The following is a 15,432-nucleotide window of genomic DNA, read 5'->3' on the forward strand; positions in this document are numbered from 1 at the left end:
GCAGCTTTGTAATCCATTTTGATATATGGTCAAGCAAGTCTCCCCTCACATTCTCCTTTAAACTTGTCTTAGTCATCTCTACCATCCAGGCACTATATTAATTATCACAGGTACCTTTCACAACCTTCAGAGAGATTAAGCAACTTTCCCAAGGTCACAAAGCCAGGAAGGAGGAATCTGAACCAAGGTCTGCCCAAGGCTGGACCTCTCACCATTATTTCTTGGAGTTCTGCCTTCCCAAGGCCCAGAGGCCGTGTTTCTAGGCGTGGAGAAGCGGAAATCAGAGTATTAAGTGTGGGCTGATGAAAAGAAGAAAGACAGGAACCAGACTGGTTTGGGTTTGGCCTTATATGGATTTTGCCAGCCAAAGGATGGGGCTTGGACTTGGGGGCCAAGTGTAGAAACAAATGACTGGAGAGAGTGAGCCTGAGAGACAGTCCCCCCTCTCCACTCCCCTCCTCCTTCCTCACTCCAAGGAAACTGATCACCCATAGGGACCCATGGGCTCATGTGATTGCTTTCCGGGCAGAACAGGGCAATGCGGCAGCAGCTTGAAAGGGGGGACCTGCAGCTGCTTTCATGCTGGCTGTCGGGCAGGGAGGTTGAGAGCCTCAGAGGTTGAGATGGACAGAGGAGAAAGACCTGCTGGTTGCCTGGAGGCTAGGATAGATCCAGCCCGGAGGAGCCCCATCCTCTACCAACTCCACCCTGCCTGATTAAGGGACCCTAATCAGCTTGGGGAGATTAAGGGCTCCGGACAGCTGTTCCCACAACCCCGCCCTGGGCCTGGCTGGCAAAGGAGACCTATGGGAGGGCGTCAGAAGGGGGATCTGCCCTGTGACCCCTCACCCCGGGCCTGGGCCCGATCCCTGGACTTTCCGGTGAGTGGCAAAGGCCCCTCTACAGGGACTGGCGGGTCCCTTCTGCCCCAGATGGAGCTGAGGAGGGCATGAGCGTGTCTCCACTGACCCCCGATGGCCTGAGGAGGGAGGAGGGGCACGCAAGAGGGGAACAGGCAGCAGGAGAAGCAGGGGGTGTTGAAGTGGGGAGGTGCAGGGGGCTTGCAGGCCATGCTCTTGACCCCCAAAGAGTCGTCCGAGCCAGAAGAGGGGGCTGTGGAAGTGGATCCATGTCCCGGGTTAGTTGCGCTTGGAGAAACTGGGGCATTGCGGACAGGGCCCTAAGAGAGTTCTGGGGGCCTCGCCTGCTCATCCCGCCCCCCTTCTTCTTCAGAAGCCGGCGATGAGCGGGAGCATCCTCCCTGCGGGTGGGCTTCCCGACCCCCTGCTCTGCGCCCCCTCGCGGTGGGCTGTGTCCCCGCCCCGCGTCCCCGGGGCCCTACCCTGGCCCCGGCCTCCGCTCTGGCTCCTTCTGCTGCTGCTGCTCCTCCCGCCCCCCTCCGCCCTCTCCGCCGTCTTCACAGTGGGGGTGCTCGGCCCCTGGACCTGCGACCCCATCTTCGCCCGCTCCCGCCCGGACCTGGCCGCCCGCCTGGCCGCCGCCCGCCTGAATCGCGACTCGGCCCTGGAAGGCAGCCCCCGCTTCGATGTCGCTCTGCTGCCCGAGCCGTGTCGGACGCCGGGCTCCCTGGGGGCGGTGTCCTCCGCTCTGGGGCGCGTCTCAGGCCTCGTGGGGCCGGTGAACCCTGCAGCCTGCAGGCCTGCTGAGCTCCTAGCCCAAGAGGCGGGGGTGGCGCTGGCGCCCTGGGGCTGCCCGGGGGCGCTGGCGGCAGGTACGACGGCCCCCGCCGGGACGCCTGCAGCGGACGCCCTCTACGCTCTCCTCCGCGCCTTCCGCTGGGCGCGCGTGGCCCTGGTCACCGCGCCCCAGGACCTGTGGGTGGAGGCGGGACGCGCTCTGTCCACCGCGCTCAGGGCCCGGGGTCTGCCTGTGGCCCTGGTGACCACCATAGAACCCTCGGACGTGTCCGGAGCCCGGGAGGCCCTGAGAAGGGTCCGGGAGGGGCCCAGAGTCAGCGGTAGGCTCCCCTGCAGGGTGCGGGGGAGGGGGAGGCGGTGCGGGCCGACAGGCAGCCGGGCGCGGTAGTGAGCCGGTGTCTCGCTCCGCAGCGGTGATCATGGTGATGCACTCGGTGTTGCTCGGCGGCGAGGAGCAGCGCTGCTTACTGCAGGCTGCAGAAGAGCTGGGCTTGGCCGATGGCTCCCTGGTCTTCCTGCCCTTCGACACTCTCCACTACGCCTTGTCCCCAGGCCCAGAGGCCTTGGCCGTGCTCGCCAACAGCTCACAGCTTCGTAGGGCCCACGATGCGGTGCTCACCCTCACGCGTCACTGTCCCCTGGGAGGCAGCGTGATGGACAGCCTGCGCAGGGCCCAGGAGCACCAGGAGCTGCCCTCTGACCTCAATCTGGAGCAGGTAGAAGGACCAGGGAGGTGGGAAGAGGGGAGGAGGAGGGGGAAGAGAGCAGGAAATGCGGGAGAGAGGAGAGGAGGATAGAGGCAATGAGGAGAGAAGTTGATATAGTCAGTCCAATCAGAGGATGGCGTCAGTAGGGAGAAACTAACCAGCAGCCCTACCTGTTCTGAAGTTTACTGGGGAGTGTAGAGACTGGTCTTGCTTGGGGCATCTTAGTGTACTGGAATTGCTTCCGGAGTGAGGGCAATGAGACCTCCCAAACCCAGCTCCAAGCAGCAGACCCTAGTGAACTCTACCCTGCAATGTTGGCTGTCTGCTTCAAAGGAAACCCTCTTCCAACACAGTCCAGAATCCGCTGCTGGTGTCCTTAAGAGAACAGGGAGAAGGGAGGTTGCAGATCCAATCTCCATGCCCTGTTTAAAGGTGTTTCCTCTGGGGCTTCATCCGCTGGTGATAATTTTTTGAGAGCCTTGACCTCTTGTGAGAAGCATAAAGGTCCCTAGAAGGAGCAAGGAGCTTCTGTGATCATTGAGATCCACAACGTACTCCCGTCAAACAACTAATACCCAGGATTCCCTGGGATTCCAGAATCCCAGTTCAGACCTTCTAACTCTACACCATTCATAGAAAGGGGAGGGGGCTGGACACCACTAAGACAGAGGGGGTTTAGATGTCAGTGGACGGCAAATTAACCGCCACATAGGCCCCACTCAAAGGGTTGAACTTGAGAGACAGCTGTGAGATATTCCCCCCACCAATGCCCCTAGTCTCCTCCAAGAGGATTTGGGGTAGACAATGGGAGAAAGGATGGGAAGAGTCAATAAGAAGAGAACAATATCAGTTAGGCACAGTGGTGAGATGGGATGGAGGGGTGAGTGGAGGAAGTGATGAAAAAAGCATCTTCAGTTCTCCCTAACTTGCACAACCTTCCACCTAGCTCCCTGTGAGACCCCTGGAAGTGACCTCTCACCTTCCTGGCCGCCCCGCCCCCCACACACACACATCCAGACATCAAGTCCTGTCACTTTTACTTGGTAAAAGTCATTTGAATCCATCCACTTTCTCCATTCTCATCGTCACTGCCCTGGTTCAGGCCACAGCCCCTCTGACCTACATCTTCAAACAGAATCTTCCGGATGGTATCTGCTTCAGTGCTTACCTGCCCCAGGCCCTTCTCCACCCAACGATCAGTTCAAACTTCAGAAACTGGACAAATCTGAGTGTGTCACACCCCTGTTCAGAGCCTCCCAGGGACTTCTCTTGCCTGGGCGAGACGCAGGTCTCTTCAGATGGCTGATCAGGTCTCCTGTCCCTCCCCTCTCCCAGATAATTCTGACTCCCTCCCTGAAGGATGGGAGTCACTTCTCCTGGACGTCTTCTCCTCCTTCCTCCCTGCTACCTTCATCCATGGCACTGCCTTAGCCTCTGTGTCTGTCTGCCTGCCCAGAAGAGAGATTTCCTTGGCATGGGGACTCTATCTTACCAATATCTCAGTATCGCCTACTGCTTTACACAGTGCCTGGCACTGGAAGAGATGGGAACTAGGAAAAATAAGCTTGATGAAATGGGGGTGATAGCCTTGGGGGAAGAAAAGAAGGAAAAATAGAAGATAGAAGCCAACCAAAAGGTAGGAAAGGAGGCTTTTAGGTGAATGAGAGGTAATGATATTAACAACAAAAGCAGGACAACCAACAGGAAAGGGGAGGGAGGAGCTGTCAATGGTGGAAAGGGGAGGGAGGAGCTGTCAATGGGGAGAAGAGCCTGAGAACCATGGAAAGAGGGAAGGTCAGCTAGGAAGAGGAGAGAGAAGAGAGCCAATGGGGAGAGAGGAAGAGAGAGCCAAAAGGGAGAGGGGAGGAGAGACCCATTGGGGAGAGAGGAGAAGAGAGCCAATGGGAAGAAAGAGAAAGAGAGAGAGAGCCAATAGGGAGAGAGAAGGAGAGAGCCAATGGGGAGAGAGGAGGAGAGAGCACCCCGGGGCACGGGAAAGCTCTCTAACTCGAAGCAGGTGTGAACAGTCTATACACGCGGGGCTTGAGGACTTGAACGAAGCCGTGAAAAGCTAGGTGGGCCAGTCTGCCCGCCTATGGGCGGTATCCCCAAGCCCTGAGCCGTCCTCTCCTTCCGCAGGTGTCCCCACTCTTCGGTACCATCTACGACGCGGTCTTCCTGCTGGCGGGGGGCGTGGCGCGGGCGCGGGCGGCCGCAGGGGGCGGCTGGGTGTCTGGAGCCGCGGTGGCCCGCCACATGCAGGATACCCAGGTGCCCGGCTTCTGCGGGGCCCTGGGAGGAGGCGAGGAGCCTGCCTTCGTGCTGCTGGACACGGATGCGGCCGGGGACCGGCTCTTCGCCACATACGTGCTGGACCCCACCCGGGGCTCCCTCCGCTCGGCTGGGACCCCGGTGCATTTCCCTAGAGGGGGAGGAGCCCCCGGGCCCGACCCCTCATGCTGGTTCGAGCCACACGTCATCTGCAACGGAGGTGAGGGCGAGCACCCCAGCCCCCACTGGGACAGTCAGCGCTGACCCTCCACAAAGTGGTGAAAGAGAGTGAACTCTCGTCCTGTGACTCCTTCCAGGTCCTCCTCAGACCCCTGGCTTGTGCAGAACCCGTGTCTTGCCAAGCCCCCATACCCCTGTAGGAGCCTTTCTAGCACTGCCAGAGGCTCGCCTCTGCAGAACCCATGGCCTTTCCCGAGACCTTGTTCCAGGCTCCCATCCACCTCTGCTAGAACCTTCAGGATTTGACATGACTGCACCTGGATAGAGAGGGTGCTCCCCCTGGCCACGGAGTCCTCAGCCTCCCTCTTCTCTCCTCTCCAGGAGTGGAGCCCAGCCTCGTGTTTATTGGCTTCCTCCTGGTGGTTGGGATGGGGCTGATGGGGGCCTTCCTGGCCCACTATGTGAGGTGAGTAGGGGACGAGCATGGCTCTCCACCTGTCACAGCTGTGTCTGGGCAGCAAGGACAGCAGGCTGGGCCCATCAAGAGCAGACAAAGGGAGGGCTGGGGGAGAGGGGGCACCCCACGAGGTGGCCCGCCAGAGGGTGTTTGGTTTGGGGGTGGCTGCTTTTCCCAGAGCCGTTACTCCCTGCCAGCCTCCTCTCAGGGCCTTTGGTCCCCTCTGAGCAGATGACATCCTTTCCCTACCAGGCACCGGCTACTTCACATCCAGATGGTCTCTGGCCCCAACAAGATCATCCTGACTCTGGACGATATCACCTTTCTCCACCCGCACGGGGGCAGCACGCGCAAGGTGGGGGAGGCAGGGAGGCAGGGGGATCTTTGGCGGAGAGCCAGCTCTGCAAGTGTCCTTCCCTGCGTTTCTGTCCCCCTGCCTGGGCCAGCCCTCCCCTCTGCCCCCACGCATGAAGGCCTGGCTTCTGGCCTGGCTCCCCATCAGGTCTGAGCTCTGGGGCTGTGCCAGGAGAGTAAGAGCTGCTGTCCCGGCTGCTTTCCTGGGGCAGCATGAGGCTCCGAGAAAACAAACTGTTTGTCTTGTAAACTGTAAAGGGCAGAGCAATTGAGAAGTAATGTCGTCATCACCTTCCCTAATAAAGAGTTCTTCCGCTCCCCTCTGTAAACCCCAGAACTCAGCCTGACCTCAACACGAGACTCTGACCCCTTGCACTGACCTCTGCCTTCCAGGTGGCCCAGGGGAGCCGATCGAGTCTGGCTGCCCGCAGCACATCGGACATCCGCAGTGTCCCCAGCCAGCCCTCGGACAGCTCCAACATTGGCATCTATGAGGTGAGCCTTACCCCCGGCCAGGCCCAGCTCTAGTCCTGGAGTTGCATTGTACCCTGCAAGCCCCCCGGAAATGGTGATAGGAGCCCAGGAGGGTTTCTGGGAAGAAGTCATGGGTTCCCCAAAGGGGAGCATCTGGGAATCCTTCCTGCCCCAGGATTTCGTCTTAACCTTTACCCAGATGAGTCCTCCTCAAAGGCCAATCCGAGTGGCTCAGAGGCTGGAGGCTGACTCGGGGTGGAGGCTGGGGGTACTGGGACCACACAGCCTGGTGTGCCCACTGAAGCCATCCCCTGTCCTGTTGGGTTCCCCGGGCCCTGTCCCTGTCCCCTCAGTGATCCAAGACTTCAGGTTACTCCTTTCTCCCCATGGGCCTCCCCAGAAAGTTTGGGACGGAGGGGCCCCTGGGAAGTGGTCTCATCGTCATAAAAATGACATTTTCAGGGCATGGGCTTGTTCAGTTTGGGGAGTTTCCAGACCAGGCTATCCCCAGCTCAAGACAGACCCACGTCTTGGCCCCAACCCAACATTGCCACCCAGTTCAGCTCAGACTCAGGGACAGCAAGCCTGAGAGGGGGAAAAGAAAGTCACAAAAGGGCGTTAGGATCTTTACTGTGGCTCAGCCAGGCTGCACGTGGTGGGAGGCGGGTAGAGTTGTGAACAGAGTCAGAGAGAGCTGGGGGAGCTCAGCTAATCAGGACGGCAGGATGGAGATTCAGAGTTCCACCCGAGCGACAGGTCACACAGAAAATGCGGGGACTCCTACCGGGTCACCTGAGTCCCTGTGAACCAGCTGGACCAATAGCTGAGGACAGGGCAGCTCAGAGCCTGGAGGGGACCTGCCTGGCCTTCGCTGTTCGACTATAATAAAAAGTCTGATCTTCCCAGACTCCTGACTCCTAGCACGTGCTCTCTAATGGCAATGGATCGTGCCAAGGGGTGTGGTTTCAGTGGCATGTGTGGTGGGGATGGTTTGCTGAGCAAGGCTGTTGGCAGGCGCATCTGAGAGGGTGAGGACAGCCGTGCAAGGCGGGGGCTCCCTCCCAGCTAGCCTCGAAGTGGACCCCCAGACCTCAAGCCCCTCGTTACTGATGCTCTGTGTCACAGGGAAGATGTGGGCAGGGACCAGAGGAAATGGGGGGCCCTAGGGCTCCTTGCCATGCAGGGTTTTAAGAAACTAGTTCACGCAAGGCAAAAAAAAAAAAAAAAAGGGAAGGAAGGAAAAAAGAAAGAAAAACGAGAAAAACTGAGTTCACTACTCCCATCTCTGCTCCAGGGAGACTGGGTTTGGCTGAAGAAATTCCCTGGGGATCAGCACGTTGCTATCCGTCCAGCCACCAAAACAGCCTTCTCCAAGGTGAGAGTGGGCCCATGGTGGGGGTGCGGGGTGGGGTGGCCATCATTTCCTAACTTCCTTGCCTTCTCTTTGCAGCTGGGTACAGAAGTAGAGCCCATTGTGGGAGAGACCAGTAGGTCTTAGTGGAATTGTTCCCGCCTCTCTAAAGCAGATTTCCATGCTCCTTCATAAAACTAGCCCTTTCTTTTGGTGTGCTTGTCATGATTGGTCATTGTGCGTTCAGTGTGGGCTTGCCTATTTTTTTAAAGACTTATTTATTTATTTTAGAGAAGGGGGAGGGGCGCAGAGAGAGAGAGAGAGAATCCCAAGCAGACTCCCCCCAGCGGGGCTCGATCCCACGACCCTGAGATCATGACCTGAGCCGAAATCAAGAGTCCAATGCCCCGCCGACTGAGCCACCCAGGCGCCCCTCTGGCGTATTTTTTACCTGCCTCCCTCATTGGTCTGTAAGCTAAGTGAGGGTGAGGACATCATTGCTTCATCATTGCCTGTTTGGCACCAACATGGTGTCTGGGACATTAGAGAGACATAATGAATGTTTGTTGAGGGAATGACAGAAAGTTAAAAAGGGCTTTCCAGTTTCATCCGGCCACTTGCACAGCATGGCTTAGTGAACACACGCTAAGCGAAGGGGACAGCTGGCAGGCAGCCTGTAGACGGGCTTAGTCTGGCCCTTTGCCCTTACGGCTCCCCTTGCATGATGCAGCCCCGGCCTGGCCTCCTTCCCTGCAGCCTTCACTGGAGCTCTTGGCCACAGCTGCAGAGGGACTTAGGGTCAACTGCTAAGTCACCATTTAATGGCAGGCATCTCAAATGAAAGGAAGCCCCCCACCAGACTGGAGGAAAGTGAGAAAGGACAACTGCCGGTGGCTAGCCCCTGTATTTCCAGTTCACCCAGACTGGGGGGTGGGGGGCTGGGCTGTCCTCCTCTGGGACCACAACTTGACTGCTCAGTCCCTTCCTCCCTAACCTGGGGAGGCTGGGAGTCTCAGACATTTCTGACACAGTGACAGAACAAAGCGAGGTGGCCCTGGGACGTGCCCCACACACCCAAGTCTGGTGCTTTCTTTGAAAGCAGGGAGGCTTCTGCCGGGTTTTCTCTACAAGGGCTGTTACATCAGAAGGGGAGGGCGCTGGCCAGGGGGGATTCTCCATGGAGTGTTTCCCCCTAAAGCCCAGCAGTTCAAAGTCTTACCGCTAACCCAGCAGAAGGTGCCCGGGTCCTGGTTCCCCAGGCAAGGTTGCCTTTTCAGTCCTAACCTGAAGCTAAAGCCCAGCAGCCTGGGACTCTCGGAAAGAGAGGTGATCTGTGGAAGCCAGCCCCTCTGCACCCCCAGGGACCTTTCCATTCCCCATTCTTATCCCATCTTCTGTGCTGGGACACTCAGAAACAGGCCTGAATAACAGGTCTCCTCCCCACGTTGCTTCCAGCTCCTGGAGCTCCGGCACGAGAACGTGGCCCTCTACCTGGGGCTCTTCCTGGGCACAGGAGCCGGTGGCTCGGTGGCTGCCGGGGAAGGCACGCTGGCTGTGGTCTCGGAGCACTGCACCCGGGGCTCCCTCCACGACCTCCTCGCCCAGAGAGACATCAAGCTGGACTGGATGTTCAAGTCCTCCCTCCTGCTGGACCTCATCAAGGTGTGTGGGGTGCGGGCGTGGCGGGGAGGACGGGGCAGGGAGCCGCCAGGCTGAGGCCGCCTTCCCTCCCATCCCTCCAGGGAATGAGGTATCTGCACCATCGAGGTGTGGCCCACGGGCGCCTTAAGTCACGGAACTGCGTGGTGGACGGGAGGTTTGTGCTCAAAGTCACGGACCACGGCCAGGGGCGACTGCTGGAAGCGCAGCGGGTGTTAGCGGAACCTCCCAGCGCCGAGGGTAGGATTCCAGGGCTGTCTCCCGCGCGCGGACGGGCACCCCCAGGATTCCCATTATTTCCAGGGTCCCTCCTCCCCGCCCTCCGCCCTCGCATGCTCTCCATTCCACCGCCCCCGGACGTGGCTCCTGCCACGGAGAAGGTCTTGTGACTTTTGAGATGAGAAGGGTGGGCTCCGTGACTGGGGCGGGGCGAGAGGCGGGGCGGGGCGGGGCGGGGCTTGTGCCTGAAGGACGGAGCCTCCTCTGCGCTCCCACGGGTCTGAAGCAAGGAGCCTATTTGCGAGGACCCTGCTTTCTCTGAGGTCCGCGTTGGCTGGCTGGTAGTTTTTCCTGGGAGGGCAGCTGCAGGTAGCCGGGCCAGACTCAGGCTGGGAGTTCGTGAGTGAGTGCGGGCCTGGCCTTTCTGGTTAGGATGGGGGGGGGGGTCCGTCCCCAGCGCCCCCAAGGCCTTCCACATGCCCACGCCCCCTTCACCCGACCGCAGACCAGCTGTGGACAGCTCCGGAGCTGCTTCGGGACCCGGCCCTGGAGCGCAGGGGAACGCTGGCCGGTGACGTCTTCAGCCTGGGCATCATCATGCAGGAGGTCGTGTGTCGCAGCACACCCTATGCCATGCTGGAGCTGACTGCTGAGGGTACGCCGCCCTCATGCGTGGGCCTCTGGGCTAGAAAGGCGGCCTGCTGTGAGGCACAGCCTCGCCTGACCCAGCCTCTTTTTTCGAAAGCCCGAAACTGAGGCGTAATTATGTGGGCCTCCCTTACGTGGGTCTGAAGGGTCAGGACAGTGGACAGCTGAGCACCGGGATGCACGGGGCGGCTGTTAGACACCCAGGCTTCCGTGGTCGCCTCTGTTCTTGTCCTGGCCCCAAGCCTCTCCTCCAGCTGGAGGAGCAGGCTCCTCTCTGGTTCTTAGGGACCCCAGGGAGAGGGCAGTGTTGGGAGAAGGGCGTGAAGAACGGTTGGATTTGGTTTAGATCCTTGTTCGCCCCAACCTTGATCACCCCAAACCTCCCTCTTGTTACGTGCAACAGCATTCTGCTCTGCTGCCCCCCAGGGTTCAAGGTCCTCCTCTTGCTCCAGCACCCTCCCCTCCCTGCAGCCAAGCTCTGATTTAGAGAACCCCCATGTCGTGCCCCATATTGGGCTTCGACAGTCAGGCCAGCGTCAGAGGTGGACTCTCCTGGCCCCCTTATGCCTCCAGAAGTGGTGCAGAAGGTGCGGAGTCCCCCTCCGCTGTGCCGGCCCTCAGTGTCAGCGGACCAGGCACCCATAGAGTGCATCCAGCTGATGAAACAGTGCTGGGCCGAGCAGCCAGAACTCCGGCCCTCCTTGGACCGCACCTTCGAGCAGGTCAGGGGCTGGGATTGGGCTAGGGCTGGGCTGGCCCTGTGCCAACAGCCTGGGGAAGCCTCTGGAAGGCAGACGAGCAGGATGTCTGATCTCCAGGCTATCTCCCAGAGGGGTAGTCTGAGGACTGGGGGTAGGCGGGGGCAGAGTTAGAACAGGGGCTGTGGAGGCCTTTGGAGAGGGAGACAGAGCTCTAGGTGGGAGAAATGTTGGGCACAGGGTGGCAGAAAGACAACTGGCCTGGGAGTCCGAAGGCTGGGCTGGTTCCAGTGCCTCATCAATTGCTAGCTGACAATAGCTGGCCTCTGGGAACCCCCGTTTCCCTTAGGCCTTCTGCTAATGCATGAAAACCTAGGGCCTGGCATCCCTCCCCCCCCCGGGGGGGGGGCGGTGGTTGATGAGTAAAAGATGAAGGGGGAGGGGAGGGTTGCAGGGACCAGGCGCGATCCCGCCGCAGGCAAGGGTCATGGCGGCCCAGGTCCCACCAGCGTCCTCCTGCCACTAGTTCAAAAGCATCAACAAAGGCCGGAAAACCAACATCATCGACTCAATGCTGCGGATGCTGGAGCAGTATTCCAGCAACCTGGAGGACCTGATCCGTGAGCGCACGGAGGAGCTGGAGCTGGAGAAGCAGAAGACAGACCGGCTGCTCACGCAGATGCTGCCGCCGTGGGTGCCCGTGGGAGGGGCGGGGGGCAGCGGGAGAGCAGTCCCTCCGGCGGGGCCCTGGCAGTCACCCTGCCGCCCGCCACCCCTAGTTCTGTGGCCGAGGCCCTGAAAATGGGGACACCTGTGGAGCCCGAGTACTTTGAGGAGGTGACACTGTATTTCAGCGACATCGTGGGCTTCACCACCATCTCGGCCATGAGCGAGCCCATCGAGGTGGTGGATCTGCTCAACGACCTCTACACGCTCTTCGACGCCATCATCGGCTCCCACGACGTTTACAAGGTGGGGTGTGGGGGCGAGGGCAAGCCTTTCGCAGCACTTCTGTCCCTTCTGCCAGGCCCCTCCCCCCACCCAGGTTGGAGGCCTCCCCCGGATCCCCGCATTAACCCCCGTTGAGGTCCCCTGCCAAGGGACAATGGCTTTGTGGGGAGAGGGGCGCTCAGAGCTGAAGCCGCACAACCCGTTCGCTCAGGTGGAGACAATTGGGGACGCCTACATGGTGGCCTCAGGGCTGCCCCAACGGAACGGGCAGCGGCACGCGGCCGAGATTGCCAACATGGCTCTTGACATCCTCAGCGCCGTGGGCTCCTTCCGAATGCGCCACATGCCCGAAGTTCCCGTGCGCATCCGCATCGGCCTGCACTCAGGTAACTCCCGGGCCCTCAGGCTCATCTTCTGCGGGCGGCTCCGCAGTCGCGAGACAGGACGCCAGCTTGCAGAGTGCGGGGTGGCGGGGGGTGGGGGGTGGTGGTCATTTGTCTTGAAGCCACCTTCGACACCCCATTGAGACCGAGAGATACCCTGAGAGTGTTGCCTTGGGGAGCTGGTGGAGATGGGGTGCCAGCGTCCCCCGAGGTGCTAGGTCCCCCCCCACAACGCCCCAGCCACAGCCCAGACTCCGGCCACCCACCCTGCGCGTCTCTGCAGGCCCGTGCGTGGCGGGCGTGGTGGGCCTCACCATGCCGCGGTACTGCCTGTTTGGGGACACGGTCAACACCGCCTCGCGCATGGAGTCCACGGGCCTGCGTGAGTGGGGCGACTCACGGAGCATTGGGAGAATGGCTGGGTAGGGGGAGGCCGGGGGAGGGGTTGGGGGAGGGGCCGGGGAAGGGAGTCCCGAAATCCCCTCCTCCCCTGTCATCCCAGCTTATCGTATCCACGTAAACATGAGCACGGTGCGCATTCTTCACGCTCTGGACCAGGGCTTCCAGACCGAGGTGCGAGGCCGCACGGAGCTGAAGGTGAGGCTAAGCCCCGCCCCGTCCTGCGCCCAGGCGGGTCCGAGGCCCGGACCTCGAGATCCACGCGATCCCCACCCAGCCGCCTAAGTGCTCCCCTCCCACGTGTTTCCCCAGGGCAAGGGCGCTGAAGACACGTACTGGCTGGTGGGCAGACAGGGCTTCAACAAGCCCATCCCAAAACCGCCCGACCTGCAGCCTGGGTGAGGAGACAGCCTCCCGGCCCCTTCACGCCTTCTCCCTTCTCCCAGTCTCCTGCCTGGTGCCTGACCACGCCTTCCCGCTCGCCTTCCCTGAAGCTGCCGCACTCTCTCCCGCAGGGCAAGCAATCACGGCATCAGTCTGCAGGAGATCCCCCTCGATCGGCGCCAGAAGCTGGAGAAGGCCAGACCAGGCCAATTCTCTGGAAAATGAGGCCTAGTGGGCACAGGTGCTGGCCCCCTGCTCCCAGACGCTAGTCTCCCCTCAGACTCCAGGGTGGGGGGTGGGGGCTACCGACCTCTGGGAGATGATTTTGGGGGAACAGGCACCTCTTCCCCAGCCTTAAGGCCTAGCGCCTGCCTGTTGAACTTCTCAGCCAAGCCAGGTGTACCCATTGCTATCTGAGTGAGCTCGGGTTTGTTCCTAAACCCAGGGATTTTCCCTGAGAGGGAAGCACCAGCTGCAAGGATTCTAGCTCAGTAGGTCTGGAGTGGCCCAGGAATCCAGACTTGAGAACCCATGACCTGAGACCTCTCCTCTGATCCCCCACTGCATTAACCAGACCTCCCTGCCTGGCTGCACAGGCTGTGCACTGCACAAGAGACAAAACTCTAGGGAGCACCATTCAGCAGAAGACAAGATGAATGTTGTCTCTAGAGGTCTGTTAGGGCAAAAGCCCTGCCCTCTACCTTCCTTGAAGAAGCTTTGATCCATGACCCTCCCCTTCCTAGGTGAACCCCCATGACGCCTTTCCATGATTTCCCTCTGAGACACTCCTCTTTCTTTTAGGAGTATTCTGGAAGGTCCTTTTCCTGAAAGTTGCTGCTATAGGTGACCAAAACTCTGGCTAATACCAGTGGCTTCTAGCCAGCTCTGCCACAAAGGATCCTGGGCCTTCACAGGAGCTGGTTGCAAACCCGCTGTGTGACCTCAGGAAAGTCTCGTGTACTCTCTGGGCTTGGGTTCCCCCTCCATGGTGAAATAAGAAGTGGCCTGGGTGGCTTCCGCACTGCCCTGCTCTGACAGCTAAGCGTCAGCATCCTTGGTCTGGGGATATAGGGATGACACAGGGATGCGTGTCACTGGGCTTGTGGCCTCCAGCCCCAGTGCCTCTGAGCCCATCAGGAGAGGGCGGGGTGGGGCTTCTCCACTTTCCTGGGCCTCCTGAGGCCCCAGGAAAGAGGGTGTGGGATTGGTCCTGTTCCTCCAGAGCAGGGTTGTCTCGTGGCCTGAGATCAGCCTCTGTCTGGCTTCCACATCCTTCCCTTCATCCGTCTCCACCTCCCACCCCCCCACCTGTCATAAACCAGCTCCTCCCTCGGGCACAACAGTGACCCGCCCAAGTGCAGAGAAAAGCTGGCTTCAAGGCTTTGGGGGAAAGGAAAGGAAACAGGCTGCGCCAAACCTTTACTATAGACACCCTAGGAATCGTAGTATTCCCTGCTTACGTGGGCACCACTGAGTGGGCGGGTGGGACAGACCATCCTATCCTCTCTGCTTAGATCTTTCTAACAAGTACCAACAACCACCCCTCCCCACTGGTCCCACTGAAGCTGCTTTTGCAGAACCGTGATGTCCCGGAGCCTGGGCGGGCGCCCCGTTCACTCCAAGACCCTGGCAGGCCTTAGCCGCAGCGCCCAGAAGGCCACTGTAGTGAGGTCCGGTCCCTGGAGGTCTGCAAGCAGCAACATCAGGGGCCAGGGACACAGCAGTCAGGGAGATCGTGGAGGTGGAAGGACTAATGTAATCCTTGGGGAGACAAAGCGTGGTTGGCAGGAGCGTAGCAGTGACCCCAACCTGGGGAACAGGTTGCTAGAAAGGCAAGTTCTCCCTTCAAATGGTCCCCGCCTCTCCCCCGAGGCTCCAACACACCGAGATCTTCTGAACGCCCTTCCTGGCCGTCTGTTGCCTGTGGGCATGGGAGCTCCTGGAGGTGGTTTGGCCGCCTTGCCAAATCCAATCCGAAATCCAAATCCGCAAGCTCCCAGTCCTCCGCCCCGTCCTGAAGGTTGAGAACCACTGTTAGGAAATCTAAACTCCAGCCCGTGTAGCTTCTGGTTACCTGAGGTGCCACTAGAGTGAGTAACGTAGCGCAATTGAAAAAACACTTTTAAGGAAGTTTGGAGATGATGAGTTAAAGTTGTTTTTTTTTAAACCCTGATGTGCGCACACAGTTTGTTGTTTTCTTTTTTTTTCCCAATTACATACATTCTTAAATATCTCTCTTCAGATTTTCTCCGTACTTGGGTCCCGGGGATTAAGGGCAGACGGCACTGCTGGCACTGGGCTTGACAACGTGACCCCAGCCGTCTCTCCCCGTCTCTTCCCAGCCCCCCTCCATCCTCACCCCTCCCAGAATCTCCCCCTCTCACCCTTTCTCTCGGCTTCTATCCCACCTGTGAGGATGGCCTGTGATTCAGGGGAGCCTCAGGGCAGAGCTGACCGGGGATCACCTGGGCCAGACTAGCAGGGGCAGGCTGGGGCAGGAAGGAGGAGGAGCCGGGGCCCAAACCTGGTTCGGGGTAGGGGTGGAGGCAGCAGGGCCGAGCCGGTCGCGTTCCACCTTCACCCCTGCCTTGCCGGGAGACCCCAAGCAGCCGACTTGACCCAGGAGGAACCTGGACAGG

At 59.8% G+C, this 15,432-nt stretch overlaps 1 protein-coding gene across 1 annotated transcript; it reads left to right on the forward strand.

The window, feature by feature from the left end:
* The first annotated feature begins 1,242 nt into the window (after nucleotides 1-1,242).
* GUCY2D (guanylate cyclase 2D, retinal) lies at nucleotides 1,243-14,993 on the forward strand. Its single transcript, XM_032322473.1, has 19 exons — nucleotides 1,243-1,978; nucleotides 2,070-2,374; nucleotides 4,505-4,856; nucleotides 5,198-5,282; nucleotides 5,526-5,628; nucleotides 6,021-6,122; nucleotides 7,396-7,476; nucleotides 8,908-9,114; nucleotides 9,195-9,351; nucleotides 9,836-9,985; nucleotides 10,552-10,700; nucleotides 11,203-11,366; nucleotides 11,456-11,648; nucleotides 11,839-12,013; nucleotides 12,294-12,392; nucleotides 12,513-12,607; nucleotides 12,722-12,807; nucleotides 12,925-13,034; nucleotides 13,595-14,993. The coding sequence occupies exons 1-18, from the start codon at nucleotides 1,243-1,245 to the stop codon at nucleotides 13,016-13,018; spliced, it is 3,333 nt and encodes a 1,110-aa protein (XP_032178364.1). The 3' UTR covers nucleotides 13,019-13,034; nucleotides 13,595-14,993.
* The last annotated feature ends 439 nt before the right edge of the window (nucleotides 14,994-15,432 follow it).

Source organism: Mustela erminea, chromosome 18 (genome assembly GCF_009829155.1).
Source record: "Mustela erminea isolate mMusErm1 chromosome 18, mMusErm1.Pri, whole genome shotgun sequence".
Taxonomy (NCBI): domain Eukaryota; kingdom Metazoa; phylum Chordata; class Mammalia; order Carnivora; family Mustelidae; genus Mustela; species Mustela erminea.

What these genes read in the sequence shown, in the direction of transcription:
- GUCY2D (XM_032322473.1), top strand. Translation starts at nt 1,243, where the DNA reads ATGAGCGGGAGCATCCTCCCTGCGGGTGGGCTTCCCGACCCCCTGCTC. An exon ending in TCCTGCTGGACCTCATCAAG is followed by an intron (nt 9,115 to 9,194) that starts GTGTGTGGGGTG and finishes CCATCCCTCCAG; the next exon opens with GGAATGAGGTATCTGCACCA. An exon ending in CCGCCCGACCTGCAGCCTGG is followed by an intron (nt 12,808 to 12,924) that starts GTGAGGAGACAG and finishes TCTCTCCCGCAG; the next exon opens with GGCAAGCAATCACGGCATCA.